Here is a 27,927-nt window from a genome sequence, read left to right as displayed (position 1 = left end):
AGCTGCACCTCTGGGCATGGGGACCCCTCAGTGCCCAGCCTGCCACTCACCATCCAGTGGCTTCTTCTATTTTTTTTTTTTAATTTATTTTATTTATTTATTTTTGGCCGTGTTGGGTCTTCACTGCTGCGCGTGGACTTTCTCTAGTTGTGGCGAGCGGGGGCTACTCTTTGTTGAGGAGCACGGGCTTCTCCGTGTGGTGGCTTCTCTTGTTGCGGAGCTCAGGTTCTAGGCACACGGGCTTCAGTAGCTGTGGCTCGTGGGCTCTAGAGCGCAGGCTCAGTAGTTGTGGCACACGGGCTTAGATGCTCCACAGCATGTGGGATCTTCCCAGACCAGGGCTTGAACCGGTGTCCCCTGCATTGGCAGGCGGATTCTTAACCACTGCGCCACCAGGGAAGTCCTCCAGTGGCTTCTTGCTCATTCCTGCCATACAGCTCCAGCTGCTCGGGGGCCTTAGTTGCCCATCGGTCCTTGGCCACCTTCTGTGTCCTCCTGGTCAGCACACAGACTCCCTTGGGCAGCTTGGGTCAAAGAGGGAAAAGGGCACTTCTCTTACTTCACTTGTCCCCAGTCCCTAGAGGCCAGGCCAGAGTCCTCCTTGCCCAAGGAAGACCTGGGAATTCCATAGAAAAGGCACCTTCACACCTAGTTGTTTGGCTTGCATGGGGAATTAGAAATCAGAATTCAGTATTTCCACCTTCTCTTGAAAAACTGGAGGATTTACCAACACTAGGCCAACGTTCTTCCAGGACGGCAGTTGACTGCTGCTGAGTGGTGGCTGTTCCCTTTAGATGGGGACACCTGCTCTCCAGTCACCCCAGCTCTGCCCATTTTGGCTGCCACAGCCATTAAGTCAACTGTCTTAGGCTTTTGGCACTTGAGTTTATGACCCTGTAGTGACCCCACCTGCAGTGCTCCGAGCCCTCTCTGGGTTCTCCCCTCTCTGGGTTCTCCCCTCTCGGGGCGGGGAACCGGGGTTAATCACAGCTCTCTCTTATTGACAGCTTCCTTTGGGCCATGCCCTGTGCTCAGGGCCTTAAAGACCTTATCTCCTTTAATCTGCATGGGAGACGATGCCCAGAGAGTGAGGGCAACGTGAGGCTCACCCAAGCCCCCCTGCTCTCCAAGGGGTTGCGGATGGAGGAGAGGCTCTGGATGTGAGCTTGCGTTAGTAAGAAGCCTTCAGTCTTTGGGGACTTAGGACACAGGTCCTAGGAATCATATTGTGCCGTGGGCTTCTCTCTCTGATCTCTTTTTGGCCCCTCTTTCTCCTTGCTGGCCACCTGCTCCACAGAATGTCAGCCATGAGTGGCAGGAGCTGTAATGTGTGTATCTGTGTAGCATGTTTTTAGTGTGCGGTTGGGACCACAGGTCCTAGCCCCCTTCACACAGCTCCACGTGACACTGCGGGATTTCTTTCCTTCTGCATAGGTCCGCTCACTGGCCCGCACGGATGAGGCGAAGGGCCTGCTATGGTTGTTGGAAGAGGAGGTGCTGGTGCCAGGGGCCACTGAGGACGCCCTCCTGGAGCGCCTTTTCTCCTACTATGGCCCCCAGGAAGGTGACCGAAAAGGTAGGTGGCACCCCTGGAGGGCAGCTCCTCTGCTTCCTCTCCTGAGAACCCATTTATGTATATATGGGTCCAGTTGGCACTGCCTGGGGGGCTCACTGAGTCCATGGGCTTTTGGGGGACCTGTGCCCTGATGACCTGAACCTTGCTTGCCCCGCCCTCAGGCCAAAGCCCCCTCCTGCGCAGCAGCAAACCGCACCATTTTCTCCTGGGCCACAGCCATGGCACCAACTGGGTGGAGTACAACACGGCCGGCTGGCTGAGCTACACCAAGCAGAACCCGGCCACCCAGAACGCCCCCCGGCTCCTGCAGGACTCCCAGAAGTAAGAACACCACCCCGTCCACCCACCCCGGTTTTCTCTTCTTGCTGTTTGAGGGTTTCTCTGTAGTGTCTCTGTCGGGTGTGGGACGTGCAGCCCCAGCCCAGATAACCCAGGCCCCTGGCCACGGTGACCTAGGAGCTGGGAAAAGGAACGGCCTCTACTGCTGCCTGAATGTGACTTCTTTCCCTCCTTTTCCTCCCCTCCTCTGGCAGAAAAATCATCAGCAACCTGTTTCTGGGCCGGGCGGGCAGCGCCACGGTGCTCTCAGGCTCCATTGCTGGCCTGGAGGGCGGCTCGCAGTTGGCGCTGCGCCGGGCCACCAGCATGCGGAAGACCTTCACCACAGGGATGGCGGCTGTCAAGAAGAAGTCCCTGTGCATCCAGATTAAGCTGCAGGTGGTGAGTGTGCCAGTGCAGGCCCTGGGGCACTTCCCGACCGCTGGCAGGTGGCCGGGGCCTTCTGGGCACACTCAGGTCACCAGTGCCCACTCAGCATCCCACTCACCTTGATTGCTGCTGGTGGGGTCCTCATGCAGTGCTACCCCCTGTGAGTGGCCACCCAGGCCTAGTACGGGAAGGGTTGTCCAGGCTTAGCACGTCCTGCCCAGCCAGGGGTGGGACACCTGCCATCCTGCAGAGTGGAGATGCTGGCGCCAGTCCCTGGTCTCTTGGCTCGGGCTGTCAGAGCCCACTGAAGGCTGTCCCTTCCCCTTTGGCAGGACGCCCTCATTGACACCATCAAGAAGTCAAAGCTGCATTTCGTGCATTGCTTCCTGCCTGTGGCAGAGGGCTGGGCCGGGGAGCCCCGTTCCGCCCACTCCCGCAGAGTCAGCTGCAGCAGTGAGCTGGACCTGCCCCCCGGAGACCACTGCGAGGCCGGGCTCCTGCAGCTGGATGCGCCCCTGCTCCGCGCCCAGCTTCGAGGCTCCCGCCTGCTTGATGCCATGCGCATGTACCGCCAAGGTGGGGCCCCTTCCCTCTCAACTCCTACCTCTCCCTCCTAGAGCTGCCCCTGCCCCTCCCCACCTCCCTAACAGGGCCTGTGGGGCTAGAGGGGTGCTGCTCCCCCCCCATCTCCAACTGGCCCTAGATCTCTCTTCTCTGCTGCTGCCTCCTCTGGGGGTCTTTCCTTGCATCTCTCCAGCCCAGTCTGTTCCTTTCTCTTTTTCTTGCCAGCCTGCTGACCATCCTCTCCCTTCCACATTCCAACCCTCCTCATCCCCTCCCCTCCCCAGCCCACATGCCCTGTTCCCACAGCTCCCTCCTTTCGCCTTCCCTGGTTTGGACGGGTCAGCTCTGCCCACAGCAGCAGACTCAGTGTCCTCGTGGAGCAACTGCCTGTAAGAGTGGGCCAGCCCCCCAATGAGAAATGAAGTACTAAATCTTTCTGAAGAACTTAAAATTCCCAAGAAAGTTCAGACAGACCCTTTTTATGGACCCACCTGGACGAGGGGCCAGACAGGACGATAACAATAGTAGTTAACATCCTTAGAGCATTTACGGTATACCAGACACTATTCTAAACTTGTCCCACACAGTAACTCATTTAATCCTCCCAACAACTTCATGAGATGTAGGTACTAGTATCATCCCCAGATGAGGTGACCGAGGCTCAGAGAGGTTAAGTAGCTTGCCCAAGGTCACAAAGCGCATGAGTGACAGAGCAGGATTTGACCTAAACAGACTAGTTTCTTTCTTTCTTTTTTTTTGTTAAGATTTATTTATTTATATTTGGTTGCGCTGGGTCTCTGTTACTGTGCTGGCTTTCTCTAGTGCAGCAAGTGAGGGCTACTCATTGCGGTGGTTTCTCTGGTTGCGGAGCACGGGCTCTAGGCACGTGGGCTTCAGTAGTTGTGGAATGCGGGCTCAGTAGTTGTGGCACACGGGCTTAGTTGCTTCACGGCATGTGGGATTTTCCCAGACCAGGGCTCAAACCCGTGTCCCCTGCACTGGCAGGCAGATTCTTAACCACTGCGCCACCAGGGAAGTCCCCAGACCAGTTTCTGAGTAGGGTTTCGTTTGCCTGAAAAGTTATGAATTGCCAGGTTTCCGCCCTTTTCTCCCTTAGCTAGAAGAGCATGCAGGCTCCCACCGACCCACAGCCAGGTCCCCTTGAGGCATTCCACAGGGGCACCGTCACTTTTCCTGAGCAGCCAAAGCCAGGAAGCGGGCTCCCAGCCCTGCTCTAAATAAATCATCGATCTGTCCCCACGTCTTGATAAGGAGTTGCTGTTTATTATTTCAAAACCAGACTGTTACCGCTCCGAACCAAAATCAATGTGCTCACTCAGACAAGCAGATCGATGAGGCCAGCAGCAGACCCCCTCTCCTCCCCCAGCCCCCAGCCACCATCGATAGCGCTGATGATTAATTAAGATGCCAGGCATCGGGACCTGCTATCCTGGCCCATCAATTTAATTGCAATTCAGATACAATCAATAGCTCACTTTGTCTTGGCCCCTCAGTGGCCCCTGCCTCCTGTTTCAATCATCAGGCACATGCATCAGCCCCATCCCGCAGTTGGAAGGCTTCCCAGAGCCAGCTAGGCCGCTGAGGTGGAGCGAGCCCCCGACGGGTTGTCAGGAGCCTGGGTTTGGAGTCCAGCTCTGCCTCCAGCCGCAGCCTTTGTGACCCTGAGCAAGCCAGTCACTCCCCCTCTCAGGCCTCAGTTTCCACGTCTGGAGGCTGAGTTATATCCGGTCTAAGACCTCCTTTTGGTTTGAAATTCTGTGACTCTATAGGAGTGGGTCTCTTGGTCCACTGCCGTGGGCTCTGGTGTCCTTGGGGTGCCTCAGGGTAACCTCTCACTGGCCACAATTCTGACCTTGCCCCAGCCTCAAGCCCAGACAGTAGGGAATCTCTGTTAGAGGTAACACTCTTTAGGGAAATGGAATCTACAAGCCTTTTTGGTCACCTGGCCTAGGGCCCAAGGTCAGGAGAGGGACAGGAGGGGAGCCCTTTCTGAACACCCACCAAGTGAGCCAAGCTGTGCTTTCTACACATTTTCTCATTTAAGCACCATGACTACCATGCGGGGTAAGTGGTAGGGCCCCCATTTAAAGATGAGGAAACCGAGACTCAGAGAGGTTGAGTGACTGGTCCAAGGTCACATGATAGCAAGAGCCAGGGCAGGATTCCAACCCTAAGCCCTTGCACTTCTCCTCTCTGCTATTCTCCGATGCCCTATTTTCTTTTTTTTTTTTTTTTCTTATTAAGTCCTCAAGACATCGTTCTCTGGGTTATCACGGAGTCATAGACCTGGAGGCTAGAAAGCATCTTAGGGGTCATCCAGGCTCTTATCTCCATAGCATTCCTTCCAGGTGGTCAGCCGTCCCCCGTTTGCATCCTCACTGACAAGGAAGTTGCTTCCTTCTCAAAGAACCTGTTCCCTGTTTAATCCCTGCCGTCCCAGCATGGGGCAGCCCGGTTGTCCTCCCGCCTCCTGTCCATCGCCCCTGCCTCCTTCCTCTCCACTCTCCTTTCCCGGGGTGACCTCGACCGCGGGCTCTCCTCCCCCCGCAGTCTCTTCCCTTTCAGGTGACTCTGCCTGGGCACCAGTGGCTGTTGGGGGCTCTGGGAGCAGGCGAGGCTGACGGGCCTGGCTCCGGGCCGCCCTCTCCCTAGGTTACCCTGACCACATGGTGTTTTCTGAGTTCCGCCGCCGCTTCGACGTCCTGGCCCCGCACCTGACCAAGAAACACGGGCGCAACTACATTGTGGTGGATGAAAAGCGGGTAGGTCTGGGTCCCCACGGCCCCGCCAGACCCTCCTCCCTCTGCTCAGACCCCTCCAGGCAGCTGCCCTTCCTCCCCTAGAGAGAGCCAGGCTGGCCCTGGCTCAGGTGCCTGGTTTGGGCCAACCAGGGCCAGGCCAGGGACACATGGCAGCCAGGCTATGGCGGTGGGGGGAAGGCAGCCCGGGGCACGGACGGACTGTAGGAATCACAGAAGAGCCACCCCCTTTAAAGGCCCGAGCTGAGGGTGTCTGCTCTCTGGTGAGCCAGACAATCACCCAAGAGCCTCCCAGGTGGCAGATTAGAACTAGTGTTTTGGGTGCCCCACTGGTAGCACCCGGGCCCCTCAGCCTTGACCTCCACACCAGGGCCTAGTTCCTTCAGCAGGAAGCTGTCTAGGGGAGGGGCAGGCATCCCTCCTTGGAGGAAGATTGATGTGGCAACACCTTCCTGGTGCCAGGGTGAGCCTAAGGCTCCCAGGGCAGGCCCCTTGTCAGCCAGGTTGGTGAATTCCTGGCTGTGTGAAGGGATGTCTCCCTGCCATTCTTGGCTGTCACCTTGACCCCCAGAGGCAGCTCCTCAGAGAGCCAAAGGGCTCCTTGAGCCGAGGAACCCTCCTGCACTGTGCTCTGGCCTCAGGCACTCAGCCTGACTCGGAAGGCATCTCAGGCCTTAGGACGGCTCTCCTCAAAGAGAGAATGCTGTGCAGACCAGGGCAGGAAGCCCCCTGCCTCCTGCTGCCCCCCAAGTCACAGACCCACACTGATGGAGGCCTCAAAGACCTTCTCCCTACCCTCTCCATCCGGGACCTGCCAGTGTCCAGGGTGACCTTGGTGTGGCTATAGATGACCCACCCACACCCCCTTCTCTCTCACCCTTGACCTTCATTCCCGCCTCCCCCTCATGGCTACACCCAACACCTCATCATCCCTGGAAATTCTCCGCTCCTGAAATCTCTCACCACAGCCTCCTACCTGTGCGTCTGACCCCTTTCTTCCTCTCCGGACACCCGCTCTATGACTCCACCAACACCGCGCATTTCTGGACCCCACTCCATTTTCTCTGCTCTGTCCATTCCCTTCTGACTTCACTTCCTTTTCCTCTCAGTCTCGACGCCGTGGTCCAGCCCTCCGGTCACTCGGCCTTCATCACCCTCAGCTCTCCCGAGCCTCCCATAGCACATTCCCTGCTCAATCCCAGCCCTGAAGGGCCGCCTTTGGGCGTCTGCTCTCCTCGGCTTGGGGCTCCCAAAGGGCTGTGGGAGAAATTTATACAACTGCGGGGACTTGAATTCCTATAGGTTCCTGGTCTCCAGGCTCACTGGACCCTTGGGCCCCATTTTCCACGTGCTCCATCCTTACCTGGCCCCTGTTCCGAGCTCCTTCTCTGCTATTCCATTCTCCATCTTTCTCCTCAAATCCTCCCCCACTGCGCCTTCCCAGCAGTCGACCTTGCCTCCAAACACTAATAAAATCGAGGCTCCAACTTCCTCCTGCCTTTGTACACTCTTCTCCAGGTGCCTCCTTCTTCCCCAGCCCTCCTGTCTGGGTGGGAGAGGTGTCCTCCCTCCCCTCGTCCAGTCCCTTCTTCCTGTGCTTCGGAACCCATTCCCTTTGGTCTCTCTGGAGACCTGCTCCATCAGCGATACGTCTTCTCTCTCTCCTGTTCCTCCGGCCTCTCCTTCTCTGCCGCCGGCTCTTCTCTCAGTGGAGAAACGTTCCACAGACGTTACGTTCAGAAAGGAGCCTTCCATCAACCCTCCCTCGTGCCCTGCACCGTCGACACTTAGTTTCCTCTTGCTGAGCCTGCTCCACTGCCATTCATTCCTCCCCCGGTAGCTGCCTGCTTGCCACCCCTACACCTGGGACTGGTCTTGTCCTCCCACGCCCTCCATGTTGCCAGAGCTAATGGGCACTTTTCTGTGCTTCTTGCCAACATGTGACTGTTGACAGCTCTGTTCTTTTTGAAACATTCTCTGCTCAGCTTCTTTGCTGCCGCTCCTGGTTTTCCCCTTGTCTCTCTGTTCTTTCTTTCTCAGTCCCTCTAAGCTTCCCTTCTTTCACGTGCCCCTGAAGTAAAGGTCTCTCTCTTCTTTAAGACTCCCTCCTTGGCCGTTATCTGTTTTCTATTCTACACCCTCTTCCTGGGCAACCTCATTCACACCCATCACTTCAATTACCGCATATATATTGATGACTCCCAGATCAATGCCTCTAGCCCAGGCCTCTCTCCCACTCCAGACGTGCATTTCTATCTAGCTGCTTTCTGGGCTGCTCTACCTGTACGCCTTTATAGTACCTCAAACTCAGCACGCTCACGCCAAACTGATTATACCGCCTCCCAAACCTATTCTTTCTCTTCTATTGCCTACCTTGGAGAATGGCACCAGTAACTAATTACTACACAAGTCAGAAACCTCCATGTGTCCCTAGCTTCCTCCCTCTCATCTAACCCTCCCCCACATCGGGCAAGGCTTCATCTCCTTAAGGTCTCTCGCATCTGCCCCTCCTCTCCTCCCTTTGGGTCAGGCTCTAGCCTTCTCTCCTACGGATTCCTGCCTAAGGGGTCCATGCATCCTCCACTCATGTGCCGGTGGGATTTCTATCAAGAGCAAATCTGACCATGCCCCTCCCCGAGAGAACCCTCCAGGGGCTCTCGGAGCACACAGGCTCACGCCCTTTGGCCCCTGCCCACCTATCTACTTGCCCCTTAACTGCTGCCCGCCCCACTCTCCAGTTATACTGAACTACTTGGAGTTTCCTCGGTGCTCCCTGCTGTCTTATGCTTTCAGGCCTTTACGCATGCTAGTCCCTCTGCCTGAAATGCCCTCACCCCTACTTTGGCTAATTCTTACTTGTATCTAAAGACGGCACAAGCAACACCTCCTCCGGGTGCCTTCCACAGCTCCCTTGTCTGGCTTAGATGCCTCCTCCTCTGTGTACTTCACCAATTTTCTTGTCTCGCTCCCCAACAAGATAGCGTGTTCCTCTTGCAGTCATCTTTATATTCCCGGAATCCAGCACAGGGCCTGACGCTGCGGAAGCCACTGAAAGTGCTTGCTGAATAAATAGCGGACTGAACGGAGGACGGGAAGGGCTGAGTGACTGGGCGAGGCCCTGCGTGGAGGTGGGGAGTCCCCGGGCGGGCTCCCTGACAGAGGCATCTCTCCGTAGGCGGTGGAGGAGCTGCTGGAGTCCTTGGACCTGGAGCAGAGCAGCTGCTGCATGGGCCTGAGCCGGGTGAGTTGTCCCTACAGGAAGGCAGCCGCCCTCACTCTCTGGTCACACTTGTCCAGATGGCTGCCCCTCCCCTCCTGCGCTCCCTGCTCAGTCCAACTTCAGGAGTCTCCTGGGGCCCCTGCTGGGTCTTGCCCCCGCCAGCCCCCTTCCCCTCAAGCCACTCTGGGGCTGCCGTGCCTCTCAAGCTGCCCGCTTCAGGGCTGGGGGCCAGGAAGTAAAATACTCCAGCTGCAGCAAACTTGACTCTCCCTCCCTCTGAATAACTGGCTTGTTCAGTGCGAGGAACACCTCTGTGATGTCAGGAGGGAGTGGGTCAGAAGGTGGCCCTGAATCGGCCTGAGTCCTGGTGTGGGGAATGGGGAAGACAGAAGGGAGAGCCGGGAGAGGCAGGAAGGCAGAGCCTCCTTTGGTGAGTCATCTGGGGCTGCCAGGGTCCCAGAGAGCAAGCAGGGCTTGGTGAGGCTGTGCCGTCACCACCTGTCCACAGGCCGAATTCCTCACCTGAATGGAACGTCGTGCATAAAAGGCAGGCACACCCGGCCCCAGGTGCCAGTCTGCAGCATCGCTCCACACCAAAGGGCCAGCCGAGCGTCCCTCCCACGGGGCAGGGAGCCTGGGCACCTCTCTCTCCCGAGACTGGGAGGCTTGACAGGTGGCATCCACGTTTGTGCTTCAAGGGCCAAGGTGGGACGGAGAGCAGTTGGGAGCCGCCGGGAGGGTTCTGGACTGTCTATCTGTCAGCAGAGAGGGAAGGAACTCGTGGGAGTATGAGGTGGAAGGGGATGCTCGCAAAAAAGTCTTGCGTATTGCTTGTCAGCTCTGTTCTCCCTGCTTTGCGTTCTGAGTCATGGTTTTGGTTCCTCTGCCCCCTCCCTCACTGGGGATCCGTTTCCTGTCCCCTGCCTCTATCTTTGTCTGTGCTGCCCCTGGTTTATCCTTTTCCTTTTGGCCGTGGCTGTCCCTGCTGGTCTGTATTCCTTGGTTTCAGATCCTGTTATTTTCTGCTTCTTTCCTTGTTCTCTGTGCCTTCTGTGGTCCCACCCTCTTTCCGTGTCACCTTTCTGGTTTTGGTCTCTGCCATTGCCTGGCTCACCTTCTTGCTCTCCTGCTCCCCACCTGCCTCTAAGCTCAGGAGCAGCCAGCTGAGCTTCCTCCCTGGGAAGCCTGCAGTCAGATTTTTCACTGCAGCCTCTTGCTGTCTCCCTGGGTGGGCTCCTGTCATCTCTGGCAGGCTGTGCCGCTGCTGGCTGGCCTTGGGGCTGGCACCTCCTCCAAGGTATGTCTTGGATAGAAGAAGGCCTGTACAGACTAGTCCTCTTCCCAGCTGCCATCTCCGACTCTCTGCATCATCCCAGGTGCCTGGCTGAAACAGGAGAACCCCAGGGCCCACTCATGCTCAGAGCAGAATTAGGGGCAAAGTCAGATGTTTGCTGACATCTGGTTTGGGAGAGAAGTTTCAGGGCTTCTGGGCTGTGGTTAGTACTGGCTGGTGAGTGAGGATTCCCTGTGTGTTTGTCCCATTGCTTCAGAGGAAAGGGGGTCTCAACCTGAGCCCACAGGACCCTGAGGGTTCAGGCAAGGAAGTTTGGGTGTCTGAGAGCCTCCTGATGTTGTTTGTAAAACGTGTATGGATAGGTGTGTTTCACGGGGAGAGATGGCCCTGAGATGTCACCTAATACTCAAAAAGACTCAACCCCACAAATGTACAGCGGTTAAGAAAGGTTTGAGGCTCACTGCTCTAGACTCTAGACCATCCTTTCGCTTCTCAGTGTGTTTCTGGGCCTTTTTCCATCCCCCTCCCTGACACCTCACTTCTGCCTAGTCAGACTGACCACTAGCATGTTGGCCCACCCTCTCGGGGGACTTGAGTCTCTCACAACCCCTGTGGAATCTCAGGCTCACGCATCGTGGGAAACGGAGGCTCAGGTAGGGCTCGAGACCCACGGGAGATCCCAGGCGCTCAGCCCCGCATGTTGCAGAGGACTGAGCTGGCTTTCTCCCAGGCCAGCCTCGGGGGACTAGGTTCCTGCCAGAGGCAAAGCTTTCTCAGCAGAAAGTGCGGGCTCTCTCCCCACTTCTTCCCTGGAGGGAGGCCTGGGGACACCATGCCTATTGGTTCTGAATGTTTCCCATGGAGTTCACATCTTCTCTTTGCCCCACAAAAGGGAATTTTCTGTCTTCTGGGCAAGGTGGAGGTGATGTATACCTAGCTGGCCTTTGCCCTCTCCAAGGATACTAGAGTCTTTTTTTCACCTGACGGTCTCCCCCCTCTTCTTCTCTTAGCACAGAACATTTTACCCAGTCCCAGCTCAGGGCACTGAAGAGTGAGAGGAAAGGCTGGATGTGGGGACATCCAGCTGGTTCCTCTCACGCCTGCCCTCCAGCCCCCAAACCCATGTGACAGGTCCCTCGCCTGGGCCAACCCTCACCCACCCCACTGGCTCTTTCACGAGATGAAACCTGCGTGTGGGGGCAGGGTGTTGGCACATGAAAGAGGAGACAGTCCGACGTGAAACGGAGGCGGGAGGATGCAGAGGAGGGGCCCGCTCCCCGGCCTCCCCCTTCTCTGCACACTGCATCCTGGGCCTTTTCCTTCTTAAACACATACACCACCATCCGCCTGATCACAGGCAGCTGGAGGCCAGGGCGGCTGGAGCCTGTGGTTGGGCCTGCAGTGGCCGTGGGTACAGGGGCGTGGGCAGTGCTGCTGGCAGCCCTGGGGGAAGAAGCCACCACAGGTGTTGCTGAGGGGCGTCTCCCCATATGACCGGCCGCCGCTTCACGTCCTTCTTGTCCCAGATACCTTCCCTCCGGCCTCCCTCTCCTTTCATCTCTTTCCCGCCTTGCTCCTCCCCTTCCAAAGCCTCCCCAGCCCCCAGCCTGGCCCTCCTCCCTCAGCCTCTTGCTTCCTCCCTCCTCGTAGACCCCGGGGTTTTCAGGCTCTTCCCAGGCCAAGGGCCACGCTCTGGGCCTGCTGGCTTTCTGTGCCAGCTGCTTGTTCCTCCGCCGGGTTGTCCCCAGCCCAGGCTCCCACCTTCACCTGGCCCGCTTCTCCACAGGTGTTCTTCCGGGCAGGCACACTGGCGCGGCTGGAGGAGCAGCGGGATGAACAAACCAGCAGGAACCTGACCCTGTTCCAGGCAGCCTGCAGGGGCTACCTGGCCCGTCAGCACTTCAAGAAGAAAAAGGTGCTGCTCCAGGGACATCCCCGTCCCACTCCTCAGCCTAGATGGGCAGAGCTGAGCTCCTGGGGGGGGTGGGGAGGGACACTCGAGGGAACGTGCGGGCCAGGAGGCTGGTCGTGGGGCTATGAGTTATCGTTATCTGGGGGAGAAGAGGCTGGACGTCCCAGGGGCAGCATGCCCTGGGCCAGGGCAGGGGATGGGCAGCTCCCTGGTGCCAGCGAGAGTGCTCGTGTACCCAGCGATGGGGCTGTGTGGCCTGGTCCGAGGGCTAGGGTGGTGGGGAGCAGGGCCCGGGCAAAGGTGGGCTCTGGATCATAGGCTGCTCCATGAAGATTAAGGAGCTGCGTCAGCGACTCCTTTTCTTATTAGCAAGTCCATAAAGCAGCCAGTACCGCCGACTCTTGTGTTTCAGCAAGATTAGGTTTTATAGCACATCTAGGCCGGGGTGCTGGAAATAATCAGGCAGCAAATAAAGCAGACGAAATTATTCCTAATGATGGCGGAGCAGTTAGCACCCAGTGCAGTGCTCCCAGGGCCGGGCTGTCTGCCGCCCACTCTCTCAGGGACGGAGGGAGGCTGGGGGCAAGGGGTGGCTTAGGGAGTGTTTGACTCGGGGTCAGGTGGCCAGAGGAGCAGCCCAGCAGCTGAGCTGGTGGTGGGGAGGGTCCTGGTGGGCTCAGGACTGAGAGCCTGCTATGTGCCACGCCCCACCCCAACTTAGATCCAAGACCTGGCCATTCGCTGTGTGCAGAAGAACATCAAGAAGAACAAAGGGGTGAAGGACTGGCCCTGGTGGAAGCTCTTCACCACGGTGCGACCCCTCATTGAGGTACAGCTGTCGGAGGAGCAGATCCGGAACAAAGACGTACGTAACAGCCTGGGAAGGCCACGCTGCCAGGAGGGAAGGGCTGTAGTTCATCCACGTGGGCAAGAGTTTTGCCAGCTTGTCTTGGGCTCCCAGGTGCTCCTTTGTTTAGTCCAGAGAGCTGGTATCCTTGAACTATGCCCAGCAAACAGAAGGTGTCCCTCTGGGGTGCTAGCTGAGCCCCTGGGTATCCTCTTAGGATAAGACCTCAAGCATCCTCAGCATATGGGGAAGGGTCTAGGGATGGAGCCCCAGCGAGGCAGTGGCTTCCAGTTCCCTTGTGTCCCGGCCCAAGCTTCACCAGCTTCATTCACCCCAAGGGTGCAGCTCCTGGGCCCCAACCTCTCCCAGTGCCTCTGGCTCACTTTGCCCACCTTACTGCACCCTAGGAAGAGATCCAGCAGCTGAGGAGCAAGCTTGAAAAGGTGGAGAAGGAGCGGAACGAGCTGCGGCTCAGCAGTGACCGGCTGGAGACCCGGGTGAGTGCCTCCCAGCACCAGACAGACCAGCCCACCTCCGCAGGGTGCCCAGCCCAGGCGGCCCCCCACTGCTGTTCCAGCTGAGTGAGGCAGGCAGTTCAACTGGTGGCGACTCCCTCCCCCAACCCCAGATCTCGGAGCTGACATCGGAGCTGACGGATGAACGTAACACGGGAGAGTCCGCCTCCCAGCTGCTGGACGCGGAGACCGCCGAGAGGCTCCGGGCTGAGAAGGAGATGAAGGAGCTGCAGGTGAGGGCAGGACCGTGCTAGCGGCTGCCGCACTCTAGTGCCCACTGCTCCCCCAATGATAGGTGGCACCTCTGCCACCAGCCCAGAACCCCTGTCTGCCCCGGGTAAGCTTATGACTGTGGTCTCGGTGGTTCAGGGGCACGGGTGGTACTGAGTGAGGGGGTGGAACGGCATACCTCATAACCTCCTCTTCTGCAGACCCAGTATGATGCACTGAAGAAGAAAATGGAGGTGATGGAAATGGAGGTGATGGAGGCCCGTCTCATCCGGGCAGCTGAGATCAACGGGGAAGTGGATGATGATGACACAGGTGGGTCGGAGGGTGGAGGACTTGGAAGTGGCCTGAGTGGCAAGCTCTGATGCCCACCCCTAGGAAACCACACCCCTTGTCTCCTGTCTGTAGGGCTGTTTTAAGGCTACATGAAATAAATTGATGAGAAAGTAGAGGTGCCAGTAAGTGCAGGCGATTATCGTGGAGGGCGGTAACAGCCATGATAATGATGATGTCTGAGGACCACGGTCTGGCGGTCCCTGGGGAGAAGACAGCGCACGTGGCCACATCACCCTCTCTAGGCTTCTCCCAGCTAGTGGCTCCTTCTGCCTTGGGAGGAAGCCACCGTTCCAGGGACCTTTCTGAGTCGCTCCAGCTGACTCCACCTGCTGCCCCATCCTTCGTCCCCTCGGCCCCTTCTCGGGGACTCTCAGCCACTCAGTCCTCCCTCGTCTGCCCCCACCCCACAGGTGGCGAGTGGCGCCTGAAGTATGAGCGAGCGGTGCGGGAGGTGGACTTCACCAAGAAGCGGCTCCAGCAGGAGTTTGAGGACAAGCTGGAGGTGGAGCAGCAGAACAGGAGGCAGCTGGAGAGGCGGGTGAGTCTGGAGGAGGGAGTGGCGGGCTGTGCCTGGGAGGAGCGGGGAGAAGCTGCGAGGGGCTCGGTGCCACATGTTGGCCCAAGGAGCAATAGGGAAGGGTTGACACGTTTGCCTATCGGTTCAGGGGACAACCAAAGGCAAACTATTGTTAAGAGTGTCTTAGGTTCCCTGGACGACCCTGACTTCATCCCTCATCCCCACATCTCCCCCTCATTCACCCACTTCCTTCTCCTCACCTCTTCGACCAATACTGCTGGGCCTCTCAATGGCTGCTGACCCTGCACCCCATCTCGCCCCCTAGCTTGGAGACCTGCAGGCAGATAGTGATGAGAGCCAGCGGGCCCTGCAGCAGCTCAAGAAGAAGTGCCAGCGGCTGACGGCCGAGCTGCAGGACACCAAGCTGCACCTGGAGGGCCAGCAGGTCCGCAACCACGAGCTGGAGAAGAAACAGAGGAGGTGGGTGGGTCCCCTGCCCTGGACGCAGAGGACTTCCTAGAGCAGCCCGAGACAGGGCTCCCTGCCTCCCTCCAGGGAGGAGAGAAGAGGGGGCCTGAATTTGGCCAGGGGCTTTGCCTGCATGGTCACTCATCCTGGAATGTGAGTCAGGGTCTCACTCCTAAGGAGCACGCAGACCACAGCCCCACCGACGGCCTGCTCAGGCCTTCGCTCTCGGACATGCTCCCCTCAGTATGTGCTGTCACCCTGCCTGGGGCCAGGAAGGATGGGTGTCAGCCAGGGCCCGTGCAGGAACCACTCCACGGCAGCGCTGCCTCTTGCCCTCGCCCGGCTCCCCATCTCTCCCTTGCCTCAGCTACACAAACACACTCTCCCGACTAATGTCGTTGAACTATCGTGCCACTTCCATCTCGTTATGGTAATGACACAAAGGGGTGGGAGGTGTAGCCCTCACAGGAGAAAATCCAATCTAACTTAATTTCCCTGGCTGGGGATGGGAATGGGATGCCTTTATTAGTAACAGGGAGGAACCCACACACCCTGGGAACAGCAGGGTGCCCCAGGGGGTGGGAACGGCACCCAGTTCCCCGCTGCAGGGGACGGGTTCTCAGCAGAGGCACCAGTTGCCTTTGTGAAGGGGCAGCCCCACACCCACGCCCCTGGGGGTGAGGACGGCAGGTCTGAGTCCTTTCAGTGACCCAGGGTTACCCTTGGCCTCCTGGGCTCACTCGGGCCTGCCGGTCTGCTGCTTTGCAGAGAGTGAGGGGAGGTAGGAAGGCCTTATATTTCTCCCTGCCAGCTCTGTGACTCTCTGCTTCCCTAGTTCTCATCTTTACCCCCACCTTCCCTTTTACCTAGTGGCACACACCCTTAGCGGGACACCCCGCCCCCGCTCAGAGCACCCCCATGACAGTGCCAGCTCGGCCTAGTTACCGGCTCGCTGCACTCCCCGCTGGGCACCTTATTAGGTTTCAGCTGCCCGGAGTTTTCTTACTTTTTTTTTGATGTGGAGCTGGGATGGGGATGAGCTGTTCAATTTTCGACAGGAAGCCGATTAGCTCTTCAGCGAAGGTGGTAAGAGGAGTTTCAGCAATTTGCTCCTTCTGTAGCGTCACTGGGCAGGAAATGGAAGGCTGGGAAGTGGAGAAGTGAAGAAAGAGGCCCCCGACCGTGGACCGTGTGCCCGTTGAAGCACGCTGCCAGCTGGGCACAGTGGGACTGGGGCCTCCAGCCTGGTGTGGGGTGTCCTGGGGGTGACAGGGGTGCTGCTGGGGCAGGTGGGCCTGGCCAGGGCCTGGTGCTCAGAGGTGGGGCAGCAGCCAGCTGCTGCATCTAAAGTTGCCAAACTGAACTGTAGAAAGTGAGTTAGACGAGGCAGGACGTCCCTTTCTACCCATTCTGACGCCCGCTCTGCCCTCGCCCTGGTCCCTCTTTCCATTCTTTGATCTGTTGAAAGGGAAAAGGTCGAGACTTAATGCCAGAGGAGAGTCTGTCCACCTCTTCCCTGGAAGCAGTCTGTGGTTCCCTCTGAGGCCCATCTGGTGAAAAGGCTCTTTGGGCCTGTTTGATGAACTCCCTACCCACCCCATCCCAGACCAGGTTGCTCAGCAGGGCCTAGGTGGCCTGACCTGTAACCCCTGAATGTCACCTGACCACTGGCCCCAAGTTCAGGCTGCATGATTCCCCCTGACTTGGGTCCTGTCCATATCTGTGGCACCACTTCCTGGCGGCCTGTGGGTGCTGGAGACCTGGACTCTTCCCTTATCTGATGGAGCCGCCATGGCCACGCTCCCTCGCAGGTTTGACAGTGAGCTCTCGCAGGCACATGAGGAGGCCCAGCGGGAGAAGCTGCAGCGGGAGAAGCTGCAGCGGGAGAAGGACATGCTCCTCGCCGAGGCTTTCAGCCTGAAGCAGCAAATGGAGGTGCGTGGGGCTTCCCATCATCCATACCCCAACCCCATCACAGGCTCGGGCCAGCCCAGGGCCAGCCTCATCTTCTCTTTTGCTCCAGGAAAAAGACATGGACATTGCGGGATTCACCCAGAAGGTTGTGTCATTGGAGGCTGAGCTCCAGGACATTTCTTCCCAAGAGTCCAAGGATGAGGCCTCTTTGGCCAAGGTCAAGAAACAGCTCCGAGACCTGGAGGCCAAGGTCAAGGATCAGGAGGAGGAGCTGGATGAGCAGGCGGGGACCATCCAGATGCTGGAGCAGGTGCTGAGGGCTTGGCTGAGGAAGGCACTGCCGTCCCCACAGCTACACCTCCTCTGGGTGTGGGCCAGAGGAGGACAAGATCCCAAATTCAATCGATCATTCCTTCTCTTATTCACAAAATATTGAGGGAGCACCTGATCTGTGCCAACCACAGTGTTAAGATAATTAAGCTTTCATGGTACTTTCCACAAGAACAGATCTTAATTGAACTCCACTGGTGAGGGGCTCAGAGTGCATGGCAGCAGGAAGGCCATGAGCCCATCCAGCCTGCCACTGAGCTACCATGTCAGTTCAGGGAGCTAGAGCCTGGAGGCCAAGTGGAAAAGCTGCAGGACTGCCCCCACCCTCAGCAGCCTTCTCTGGGCCTGTGCCAGACATCTAGTAAAGGAGTTCAGCTTCTCTGGAGAAGCCACTTGCCATAGAAACAAGGTGGGAGCAAAGGGAGACGTTCCCTGCTCCCAAGCCTGGGGAGAGCAACCCATCAGGGTGCAGTGGGGAGGGGTCAGGGTGCTGCTGGGAAAGAAACCCAGTCCCTACTCCCACCCACCTCCAGGCCAAGCTGCGGCTCGAGATGGAGATGGAGCGGATAAGGCAGACCCATTCCAAGGAGATGGAGAGTCGGGATGAGGAGGTGGAGGAGGCCCGGCAGTCATGTCAGAAAAAGGTAAAGCAATGGGCACTTACCTGTCCAATATAAATGCCGGTTCCCCCATCACTGCTTTGCAGTAAGGGCTTTTCTGTTTCTTTACCTTGGCCACACTATTTTCCATTGCTATTCAGGACCAGGAATCTCCGCTCAGGATCCTGGCATTGGCTGGGATGTGTGTTCTCAGGGTCTGTGGAGAAGCTCAGGCCCTTGAGGAGTTAATGCCCCCTGCTTTCTGTGCCAAGCAGCAGGCACAAGGGCTCTGGAGCAAGGGCTCCCACACGGGCCTGGGCCCCTGTGCATGGCCTGCCGTCCCTCCTCTCCCTCCCAGGCTGCTTTGAAACCCTAGGAACTTTGAATTCAGGGTCTGCCCCTCTGGGGTCATCCATGCTCAGCGCTGCCCCACTCTTTTCCCGGGGTGGGAGGATCCAGCAGGGAAGGGGCTGGCTGGCACCAGACACTGAAGGGACGAATGGGCCCCTGTTCCCAGTTAAAGCAAATGGAAATACAGCTCGAGGAGGAGTATGAGGACAAGCAGAAGGTGCTGCGGGAAAAGCGGGAGCTGGAGAACAAGGTGACCACGCTCAGTGACCAGGTGAGTGGAGACTGCTGGCTGCCGCAGGAAGAGCTGGGAACAGGAGGGGTGCTGGTTCCGTAGGGCCCGCTGTCATCACCTGTGGGATGGGTGATCACATCCACTGCACACTGGGGTTTCTCACCAGCTGGCATAATCCTGGCACTTCCTCTGTCATTGCTCATTAGACATCTCTGAGAGTGAGGGTAGGGTGAGGAGTGGGCTTGGGGAAGACAGGAGGAGGCCCCAGGGCAGAGCCCAGAGCTCCAGCTTCTGGTGTCCACCCAGGTGAACCAGCGAGACTTTGAGTCAGAGAAGCGGCTCCGGAAAGACCTGAAGCGCACCAAGGCCCTGCTGGCAGATGCTCAGATCATGCTGGACCACCTGAAGAACAACGCACCCAGCAAGAGGGAGATCGCCCAGCTGAAGAACCAGGTATCTGCAGACAGGAAGCCATCAGCTTTCTCTCTCTCCCTCCTGCCCCTGTCAGTGGTTCTTGAATCCTCAGGAAGGGAGGTGACAGGGAAGTGGGGAGAAGCCAGACTCCCCAGGGTCTGCGCATGCTATATGCATGACTGTCAAGCCCAGGATGGTATGGACGGGCTTAGCATCCACCACCCCTGTCACGGGAGGAGATGCCGGTACACACACAACACATCACAGCCCTGGGGTCTGAAGTAAACAGAGGAGAAGGAGAGCTCCTGGGTTCCCTCGCCCCTGTGAGCCTCCTGCACTGCCCTCCTGCCCCCAGGGAATGGCTGACATCTCTCCCTGGGGCGGGGGTGGCTCTCTGTCCAGCTGGAGGAGTCAGAGTTCACCTGTGCAGCAGCCGTGAAAGCGCGCAAAGCAATGGAGGTGGAGATCGAAGACCTGCACCTGCAGATTGACGACATCGCCAAAGCCAAGACGGCGGTGAGGATGCGGGGTGTGCCGGGCCAGACTCGGGGGTCTGAGGGAGAATGGAGCTGTGACAGTGGCTGCTTTTACCCCAAACAGGGCTCATTCCCCAGCCCGGTCCCTTCACGCCAGGGCTTTCTGAGGCGAGAGCAGGCCTCCCCTCCTCTGCCTCTCCCCACTCAGAGCAGAGGCCTGGGAGGGGGTGAGGTGGAGGAGGGAGCCAGCAAGGGCCCATCTCCCTGTTTAACCACCTGCCTGTGGGAGCTTGGCCACCGGCCCCAACACCATAAATATAGGCAGCTAATGTGGCTGAGGGATGTAAACAGGTACCTAGAGATTAGCAGAAGCACCGATAAGAAGATGGGATGGCTTCGTTTCCCTCCCCTGCCCCTGGCCAGCCCACTGACAAGCCCAAGCGGCAGCTAATTAGAGCGCTTATTTAATGCCTCCCTTTTAATTCCCCACCTCTCCCATGGCCCATCCATCGGCCGAAAAATCATTACTGGGATACGGCCACGATGGCCATCGGTACCTCCTCAGGCAGGGAGTGGGGCAGGGGAGGAGGCTGGGCTTGGCTCTGGGCTCCCTTGGCCCCCCAGCTAGTCACCTGACTGCTGAGAGATGCCAATCTCCTGGGCTTGATTTATCCCCGTGACATTTATGCTCCTCAGCAGTTTTCAGGTGAGGAATTCAAATTCCTTAATTGTGTTAAAAAAGGCTGTTATAAAATTACCATTTTATTTAAATCCGAGTTAATAAATTTCTTGGCGGAGTCTTCCGCAGCTCCCCATGTCCCGGTAACAAGACGGATGGGGCAGAGAAGGAGCCAACGCAGTCATTTTGGTTTGGAATTACAGGCTAATAGATTCATTCATTTCCTGAAGCTGCTGTTGGCTGTCTCTTCTCCTCCCCACCAAGGAGCGGACTTGGCTGTGGGCGCTGGATGGCCAGGGAGCAGGCAGTCCCAGGAGAAACATGCCAGGAGAGTTTCACAGATTTGAGGGGTCCTTCCTTGGGGCCTGAAGGGGGCAGAGTGCGCACAGGTTAGGGCCTGAACGCTAGTGCTAGGATGATGGGTCGCTGGTTCTGGACAGACCTTTTCTGCCTTCTCATTAGCCTCCAAAGAGCTGTCAGAAAGCAGCTGTCATTTAGCCCAGGGTCTGCCTCAGCTGCAAAGACAGCCCTTTTCCCTCAGCTCCCTGGCCCACAGCAGGACAGGCAGTTCCCTGAGCATCACTGGTCCTGGAACCTCCTCCAGCGGGTGGGCCTGGCCCTATCATCACCCCGTCCCATTGGAGGTGGCATAGGGAGGTTCAGTCTTTCCACCGAGAGCCATCAGGCAGGCCAGGCCTGATGCTCTCTGATCTGTCTTTGCCTCTGTCCAGCTGGAGGAGCAGCTGAGCCGCCTTCAGCGTGAGAAGAATGAGATCCAGAGCCGGCTGGAGGAGGACCAGGAGGACATGAATGAGCTGATGAAAAAGCACAAGGCAGCTGTGGCTCAGGTACCCTGCCCAGGAGTGCCCCACCACACCCTGCAGAAGCACTGTCCTCTGGTCCTCCTCTAGGTCCCTGGCACAGCCGCTTCTTTGGGGGGTCATGGTGCCTGTGTGCTCTGGCCTCAGTGTGGGGTGGGGTGGGATGGATTTGGTGCCCATGGGGGATCCTGCTTCAGCACCCTCTCCTTTCCCAGGCCTCCCGGGATCTGGCTCAGATGAATGATCTCCAGGCTCAGCTAGAAGAAGCCAACAAAGAGAAGCAAGAGCTACAGGAGAAGGTGGGGACCAGGGTCTCCCTTGGTAGAGAGAGGGTGCCAGGGTCACTGTGTGTGGGGACCAACTCCCAAGCTCACAGGCAAGCACGTGCTTCTCTCTGCCATCAGTCAGCGTCAGGAAGTGCAGAGGCCTAGGCTTGGAGCCATGTCACCATAGCAGACGTTTTGGCTTCAGCTGCCTCATTTCGCATTTCTATGCCCTCTCTGGTCCTTAGCTTTCTCTTTTCTCTCCAGAGGGCAAAATCTGTGCCCGCGCAGTGCCAGGTGGGGAATGCCCCTGGCTCAGGGCCCCATCCTTCCACCTCCCTGTGGATCCCTCCCTCCCTCAGCCTTCTAGTCACCATGGTGATCTTGCTGGGGCGGGGGGGTGGGGGGGTGGGGGGTGTGGGGGGGGAGAGAGAACCTGCCCCTTCCCTTTCCAGGCTCAGTTCTTTCTTCCCTTCCTGCCCCCCCAACCCCCCCAGCTACAAGCCCTCCAGAGCCAAGTGGAGTTCCTGGAGCAGTCCATGGTGGACAGGTCCCTGGTGAGCAGGCAGGAAGCTAAGATCCGGGAGCTGGAGACACGCCTGGAGTTCGAAAGGACCCAAGTGAAGCGGCTGGAGGTGGGTGCACACTTCCCCGTCCAGTCCTCAGCAGGCAGGGCTGAGCGGCCCCAGCGGCTGGAGCCACGCATGCTCAGCAGGGCCCGGCAGGCCCGCAGCCGCTCCTGCTCCACGGAGGCCTCTGCCTCTGCCAAGCTGCCAGGCCAGCTGACAGGGCGGGTGCCTTCTCCCCCGCTCGCCAGACCTGCTCTCTGCGCACCGCGGAGCCTGCCTGCTTTACATTCTGACTCTGTGCTTGCTTTCTGCCAAGGAACCAGAGCAGCTTAGCTTTTCGTCTTCATATTTTCCTCCACCGTGCACTCCCCCCGCCGGTCCCCTCACTCGCTCTCCGGCAGGGTCATAAATATGCAGCGGATGGCGCCACTTCTGCAAGGGCTGGAGTCCGTCCTCTCATCTCACCGCTCGCTCTTTCCCTCCCTCCCGTTTTTTATTCCCTTTTTTCCTCAGTTCTTCCCATGCTTGCATTCTCTGCTTTTTCTCCTTCCCTCTTCATTTTCCTCCATTTTTGCCCCATTTTTTCTTCTCCCTCTGTTTATTTTCTCCCCAATCTCATTCCCTTTCTTACCCTGACCTATTTCTTCCTTTCTCCCCATCCCATTTGTCCTCTCCCTCTACTTTTCACCCTCTTCCCTTCGACCCTTCTCCTTTTTCTGTTCACCTCCATCTTCTCTTTCCACCCCTCCTTCCTCCCAACTGTAATCTCCAACCTCCACATTTAATCCTTTCGGTTCCACTCTCCTGAAGCCAGCGTGCTCCAGCCCCTCCCTCTCCAGCAGAGCAGGTAGGAAGAAGGAGGCCAGCAGAATGATCTCTCCGGGTTTACACCCCTCTCACCGTATTTTAAGTCCTCCTCCTCCATCCCAAGCATGTAGACATCTGTCTGAGCACTGACAGGCCTTCGTGAGAAGCGTGTTCATGGCGTGGGCGCTGAGGAGCACCCCTGCCACCTCCGCATTAACCCCTGAGTCGGTGGAGCAGGCAAGAGGGTGGGGATGGAAATAGGTGACTATGGAGCTGGCAGTGGGCATCGGAGGGCATTAGTACCCTTGACCTTCAAAGAAAATATGGCTGGACCTCCCAGGACAGGGTCACAGTCCTCCGGAGAGCTAGAGAGAGTGAAGGAGACTTAGTAATAGTCTGTGTTCGGCCTTGGCAATATTTTGATCCACATTTTACACACAGGAAGGGTTAAGTAGGTTGCCTAAGGCCCCAAAGCTATCAAGGGACAGAGGAGGCCATTGGTCTGGTGGATGTAAAATAGGACAGACCTGCTGCACTTGCCTCCTTTTCTCATGGGCCCCAGTCCCTTTCCTCAACTCTCTCATTTTCCCTTCTGCTCAGAAAGGCAGTACTGTGGTTTAGATGCACAGAATGTTAAACACATACAGCCCTTAGAGATGTAGCCTTATTTTAGAGACATAGAGGCTGGGGGCTGAGAGTGGCGACCCCACGGCCAGTCAGTGGTAGAACCAGGATTAGGACCAGAAGCAGCGTTCTTCCCTCACACTCTGCCCCAATCTCCAGGGCATTTTTTGCTCAGCGTCCTATGGCGCAGAAGGGAAAAATGTGTTCACGTTTCTGGGGAAAGAGAGATTCATCAGGCTTAGAGGAATGGCTTTGTGTTTGGCATGTGATGACTGTTTAGTCTCCTCCTAATCCAGAATTCTCAGTAAAGCCATTTACTGCTGAGCACAGGCCCTAGCTTTTGGAGCTTCTGGGTTTAGGGTCTCTGAGGGAAACCCTGCTGCCCGTGGAGGCCCCACACGTGGCATCAGTGTGGACAGGCCCAGACTCTAGCCAGAGCTCTCCTCCGACCTAGGTGGTGATAATGATGATGATAGCACCTTTCATCTTCCAGAGTCCCTTCACATACATTACTTTATTCGGGCCTTAAAAGACCCCTGGGGAATAGGTGTTATTCTCCCTTTTTTACAGAAGGACAAAGGAAGCCGCCTCCGAGGGCTTTCGTTGCTTGCCCACCTAGCCAGTGAGCGGGGCAGCCGGAGCTGGACCCAGGCCTCCTGACTCTGGAGCTCTGCCACACCCCGCTCCCTGCCTGGCTGATGGTCTCTCTTCCCACCTCCCTGTCCAGAGCCTGGCCGGCCGGCTCAAGGAGAACATGGAGAAGCTGACTGAGGAACGGGATCAGCGCACGGCGGCTGAGAACCGGGAGAAGGAGCAGAACAAGCGGCTGCAGCGGCAGCTCCGGGACACCAAGGAGGAGATGGGCGAGCTTGCCAGGAAGGAGGCCGAGGCAAGCCGCAAGAAGCACGAACTGGTAATGCCCCCTACCCACGAGGCCTGAGGCTGGCAGCCCTCTGAGAAGCTGCTAAGCACACACCTCCCCCGTGGGCTTGTGGAGGTGGGCTGCAAAGAAACCATGGTTTAATTCTAAACCAGAATTAGAGGGAAGAGAACATGTCAAGAACACAGTCCACAAAGCCTAAGGGCAGGCCAGGGGCCAAGGGTGGTACCGGAGTCTCCATCAGGCAAGGCCAGGCCTCAACAGCCCAGCAACAGCAGAGCAGAGAAAGCTCTGCAGGTTCTCAGCGGCACCCATGTAGCTGCTGCCTGGCCCAGAGAGACTGGAAGCCGGCCTTTTCTGGGGCAGCTGGGTGAGAGACTAGCCCTCCTGTGGACTGGACCGCCCCCTCTCCCTCCTAGGAGATGGATCTGGAGAGTCTGGAAGCTGCTAACCAGAGCCTGCAGGCTGATCTGAAACTGGCGTTCAAGCGCATCGGGGACCTGCAGGCCGCCATTGAGGACGAGATGGAGAGTGATGAGAACGAGGACCTCATCAACAGGTGAGGGGCCGCTATGGCAACCGTGGCTGGCTCGGAGGCCCTCTTGACTGCCTCCAGACCAGGTAGAACAGCTGCAATCTGGGTCTCCCCACCACTGAGCCTCCAGCCCCCCCTCCCCTCATTGCCAGACCCCAGCATGGACCCCATCCTGCAGCAGCTGAGGGCTGGACAGCTGCTGCCCGGGTGAGACACCCTCCCCACTTCCTCCCTGTCCTTCTCCCCAGGCCTCCCAGGGACCTGGCTCTCCAGCTCTGCCCATTCAAGATGAGTTATTCCCCCGTTTAGCTGCATTTCTGATGGTGCCTGCCCAACTCTGGGGAGAGCAGAGATTTAAGGGCCCTGGTGCCTTGTTACCGTGCCAGAGTTTTTCTCACATAAGACCCACCCAGGGAATGGTTTAGGAGAGAGATTTGTAGTCTTAGGCTGAGGAGGAAGTCACGAGGCAGGCAGACTGGCAGTGGGGGTGGGGTCAGGCCCTGGAGAAGCTCCCAAGGCTGCCCTGAGCAGACCCTCCCAGACTTGCCCCCATCCCACCTGAAGGCCGAGGCCCCATCCTGCTCCTGGGATGCCCGGGGAACCTGCTCCTTTAGGGCAGGGGAATGGTGCCCCAGGCGGCCTGGACCTCCGTCTGAGGACAGCACTGTCCCACCTCCTGGTCTCAGCCAGCCAGAGCCTTGTCTTGCTGAGGAAGGAGGGGTCCTCGGCTGAGGGGTCCACCTTGGTTGACTTTTCTGTGTTCTTCCGGCCCCCTTGCCCACCATTTTCTTTCTGTTTCCAGTTTGCAGGACATGGTGACAAAGTATCAGAAAAGAAAGAATAAACCGTGAGGACTGGAGCGCACGCGCTCTCTGCCTCTCCTCGCGTGGTGTCTAACCTCCCCCTAACCCTGGGCTCCCGCCCTGCTGCATGTCGCATGTGGACACACAGCCTCCTCTCCTCCTCTGAGCTAGTCCCTCATGCTAACACAGCTCACTCTGTCCCAAGGGAGGCAAGGGGGCAGGCCGCGCCCTGTAGAGCGCAGGCAACAAGGGCGCTCCACCTGGAAGGTTCACTGGCCCCCACATCCTTGGTCGGCAGGATGGGGGCTCCGTCAGAAAGGAGAGCTCAACCTCATTGGGTGGTACCCACAGCCTGCCTTCCTGAGCTTCAGCCTCTGTCCCATCAGAAACCAAGTGTAGCCGCTTCCCGGCCTCTTTCTCTAGGGAAAAGTCTGTTTGGGCTGGATTTCTCCCCGTCCTTGGGCTCCTTTGGAGCCTGAGCTGCCTGAAAGAAGTGGGTATGTTTCATTCTGAAAGGTCCACCACCTTCTTTTGGCAGACAAGGGTAGAAGGTGAGGGGCATCTAACAGTTACTTGTTGGGAGAAAGCATCCAGGCAGGGGAGGGGAACACAGTCAGATGTGTTTACTTTACTCTCCGCAGGCACCTTGGGCAGAAGGAGGCCCCAGGCATTTGTGCTGCCGTCAGTCAGGTGGCGGGAAGCCCAGTAAATCCACCCCCTGTCCGTTTCCTTCTTTCTGGGTGGGAGCTGGGCAGCTGGGGCAGATGTGCGGGCCCTCAGGCAGATCGGGGCGATCCTCCTTCAGGTCCGACAGGGCCGGTCTTTGGAGGTTGTTGTTCTAGCGCCGCTTTGGGTTTCCTCCCCCACTCTCTCTTGCCTGGCAGGCCTCCTCCCCTGGCCAGGATGGGCTGGCGGCAGCGCAAAGGACTCCGTGAGAGCTAATGATAAATGTAATAGTGTGTAACAGTGATAGAGGGCCGCTGGAGCCCGGTTGTCACACGCAATTAATATCCCCTGCCGTTCTGTCTCCGTTTGTTTGTTCCCCCGCGATTCAGCTCCCAGTTAACTAATAGCACATGAGCCTGGACATAAATTGTATTTGACGCGAGGTTTAATTCCGACCATTTAAAATTTCAACTGCCCCCCGAGCCTGCCTGCCCCTGGAGTTTGTTTACAGGCCTGATTATTTAAGGAAAAGAATCCAAATATCCTCTATAGGCTTGAAACTAAAGGGAAGGCAAGGGCGGGCAGGCCAGCTTCTCAACCCATTCGCTGCTCTGAATGTCAGGAGGCAAATTCATATTCTGGGCCCATGACTGTCTGTCCCCTGTGTGTTCCAGCCCTGCCATCCTTGAGCTGGAGGAGCTTCGAGGACTGATAAAATGCGCATTTCAGATCATATTCTAAACTACTGCACACGCGCACACACACACCAGCGTGCACTCATGCAGGCACACGGCCTGCAGTCCTAGCCAGGTTCCTGCTGACGGCAGAGGGGGTCTCTTCCTCAGCAGCTCTGGGCCCCAGCTCCGAGTTATTGAGCGAGTGTGCTAAGGCAGCCAGAAAAATAATGTTTCGATTTACTTAGAGATACAGTTGTTGTTGCCATAACCCTAATGAAAGCAGTAAACAGCACAGTATTAAGGGAGATTTATACAGAAACGCTTTTAACATGTAGACATAGATTTTGCGATGCATACAGCACCTCCTTTCTAATGGTAATCAATATGGTTATGAACAGCGGTGATAAATTACAGGCTCAGAAGCTAGAGAAGGAGGTTTTTTGCACGGGTGTATAAGTCAGGTGGTATTGGCGTTCCACAGGGCCCGTGCACCATAGTAAATCTGCCAGGCTCGAACGGGCACAGGACTTGCATTAGCGGTTTCGGGGCTGTCTGCTAAACTCCTGTTTACCCGGGGCATCAGCCAGCCTGGTCTTTGTTATAATTCTGTATTTGACGGAAGCCCATAAAATATGCTTCTTTATTCCCCTCCCCACGAGTCATGCTGTCTCACAATCCGCAGAACAGAGTCTGGTGGCTTCTTCTCTGTGTGCGTGTGTGTGTGTGTGCATACACACACGCACGCACGTGTGCGCACCTGTGTGGCTATCTATTCAAGAACATAATTCAGGAACGGGGCTGCTCCTGTTGACACAGATGAAAGGAAATTTATATCAAGGAGAAATCCTAGCATATTCATGGCAGGGAATGTGGTGAGCAGACATTTTGCAGAATTCTAGAAGCAGTCTCACTCAGAAGCTATCTCCAAGCCCCTGCTGCTGTGTGAGGAGGTCACCGTGATTCCAGCATCAGAATTTGACTCCTTTGGGCTCTCTTGCAAGTCGAGAGGGCTCAGGCCAGCTTGGCCAGAAAAAAGCCCTGGGGGAGCAAGAGCTGGAGGCTTCCTGAAGGTGGAAGAGGAGACTGGGAGAAACAGAGCCCTTGCCTGGGCTTTCTGGGCCCCACTGGATCTCCAGGTGCAGCTTGAATCTTGAAGCTGTTACGAACCCCTCGGGAAATGCTGCGGTCCCCTCCTTGTCCCTTCTGTTTCTTAAGGGCCAAGGGGAGTCGCAGGATGGGTCTGCGATACGGCCTATAGTGCCCAAGTTGGCACTGCGTCAGCTCAGGAGACTCCAGGTTCAAGCTCACTTGAGGTCATAACG

General features: G+C 57.4%; 1 protein-coding gene across 16 annotated transcripts in view; it reads left to right on the top strand.

The window, feature by feature from the left end:
* The window catches only part of MYO18A (myosin XVIIIA), a 95,299-nt gene that overhangs the window by 59,424 nt on the left and 7,948 nt on the right, over positions 1-27,927 (top strand). For 11 of the 16 annotated variants that reach the window (XM_036838116.1, XM_036838114.1, XM_036838113.1 and 8 more), the window contains 25 exons: positions 1,435-1,576; positions 1,738-1,897; positions 2,110-2,296; positions 2,617-2,860; positions 5,522-5,631; positions 8,804-8,869; positions 11,929-12,057; positions 12,776-12,919; positions 13,309-13,398; positions 13,530-13,649; positions 13,848-13,959; positions 14,391-14,518; positions 14,823-14,977; positions 16,777-16,900; positions 16,989-17,189; positions 17,743-17,853; positions 18,326-18,430; positions 18,698-18,844; positions 19,208-19,321; positions 20,692-20,808; positions 20,997-21,080; positions 21,542-21,679; positions 23,772-23,957; positions 24,344-24,483; positions 25,262-25,306. In XM_036838116.1, the coding sequence (XP_036694011.1) occupies positions 1,435-1,576; positions 1,738-1,897; positions 2,110-2,296; positions 2,617-2,860; positions 5,522-5,631; positions 8,804-8,869; positions 11,929-12,057; positions 12,776-12,919; positions 13,309-13,398; positions 13,530-13,649; positions 13,848-13,959; positions 14,391-14,518; positions 14,823-14,977; positions 16,777-16,900; positions 16,989-17,189; positions 17,743-17,853; positions 18,326-18,430; positions 18,698-18,844; positions 19,208-19,321; positions 20,692-20,808; positions 20,997-21,080; positions 21,542-21,679; positions 23,772-23,957; positions 24,344-24,483; positions 25,262-25,306 (3,299 nt within the window). The remainder of the gene's footprint in view (positions 1-1,434; positions 1,577-1,737; positions 1,898-2,109; positions 2,297-2,616; positions 2,861-5,521; positions 5,632-8,803; positions 8,870-11,928; positions 12,058-12,775; positions 12,920-13,308; positions 13,399-13,529; positions 13,650-13,847; positions 13,960-14,390; positions 14,519-14,822; positions 14,978-16,776; positions 16,901-16,988; positions 17,190-17,742; positions 17,854-18,325; positions 18,431-18,697; positions 18,845-19,207; positions 19,322-20,691; positions 20,809-20,996; positions 21,081-21,541; positions 21,680-23,771; positions 23,958-24,343; positions 24,484-25,261; positions 25,307-27,927) is intronic. The other 5 variants (XM_036838118.1, XM_036838117.1, XM_036838120.1 and 2 more) reach the window with 1 other exon arrangement.

Source organism: Balaenoptera musculus, chromosome 20, assembly GCF_009873245.2.
Source record: "Balaenoptera musculus isolate JJ_BM4_2016_0621 chromosome 20, mBalMus1.pri.v3, whole genome shotgun sequence".
NCBI classification, from domain to species: Eukaryota; Metazoa; Chordata; class Mammalia; order Artiodactyla; family Balaenopteridae; genus Balaenoptera; species Balaenoptera musculus.
This window is presented reverse-complemented; position numbering and strand designations above follow the sequence as displayed.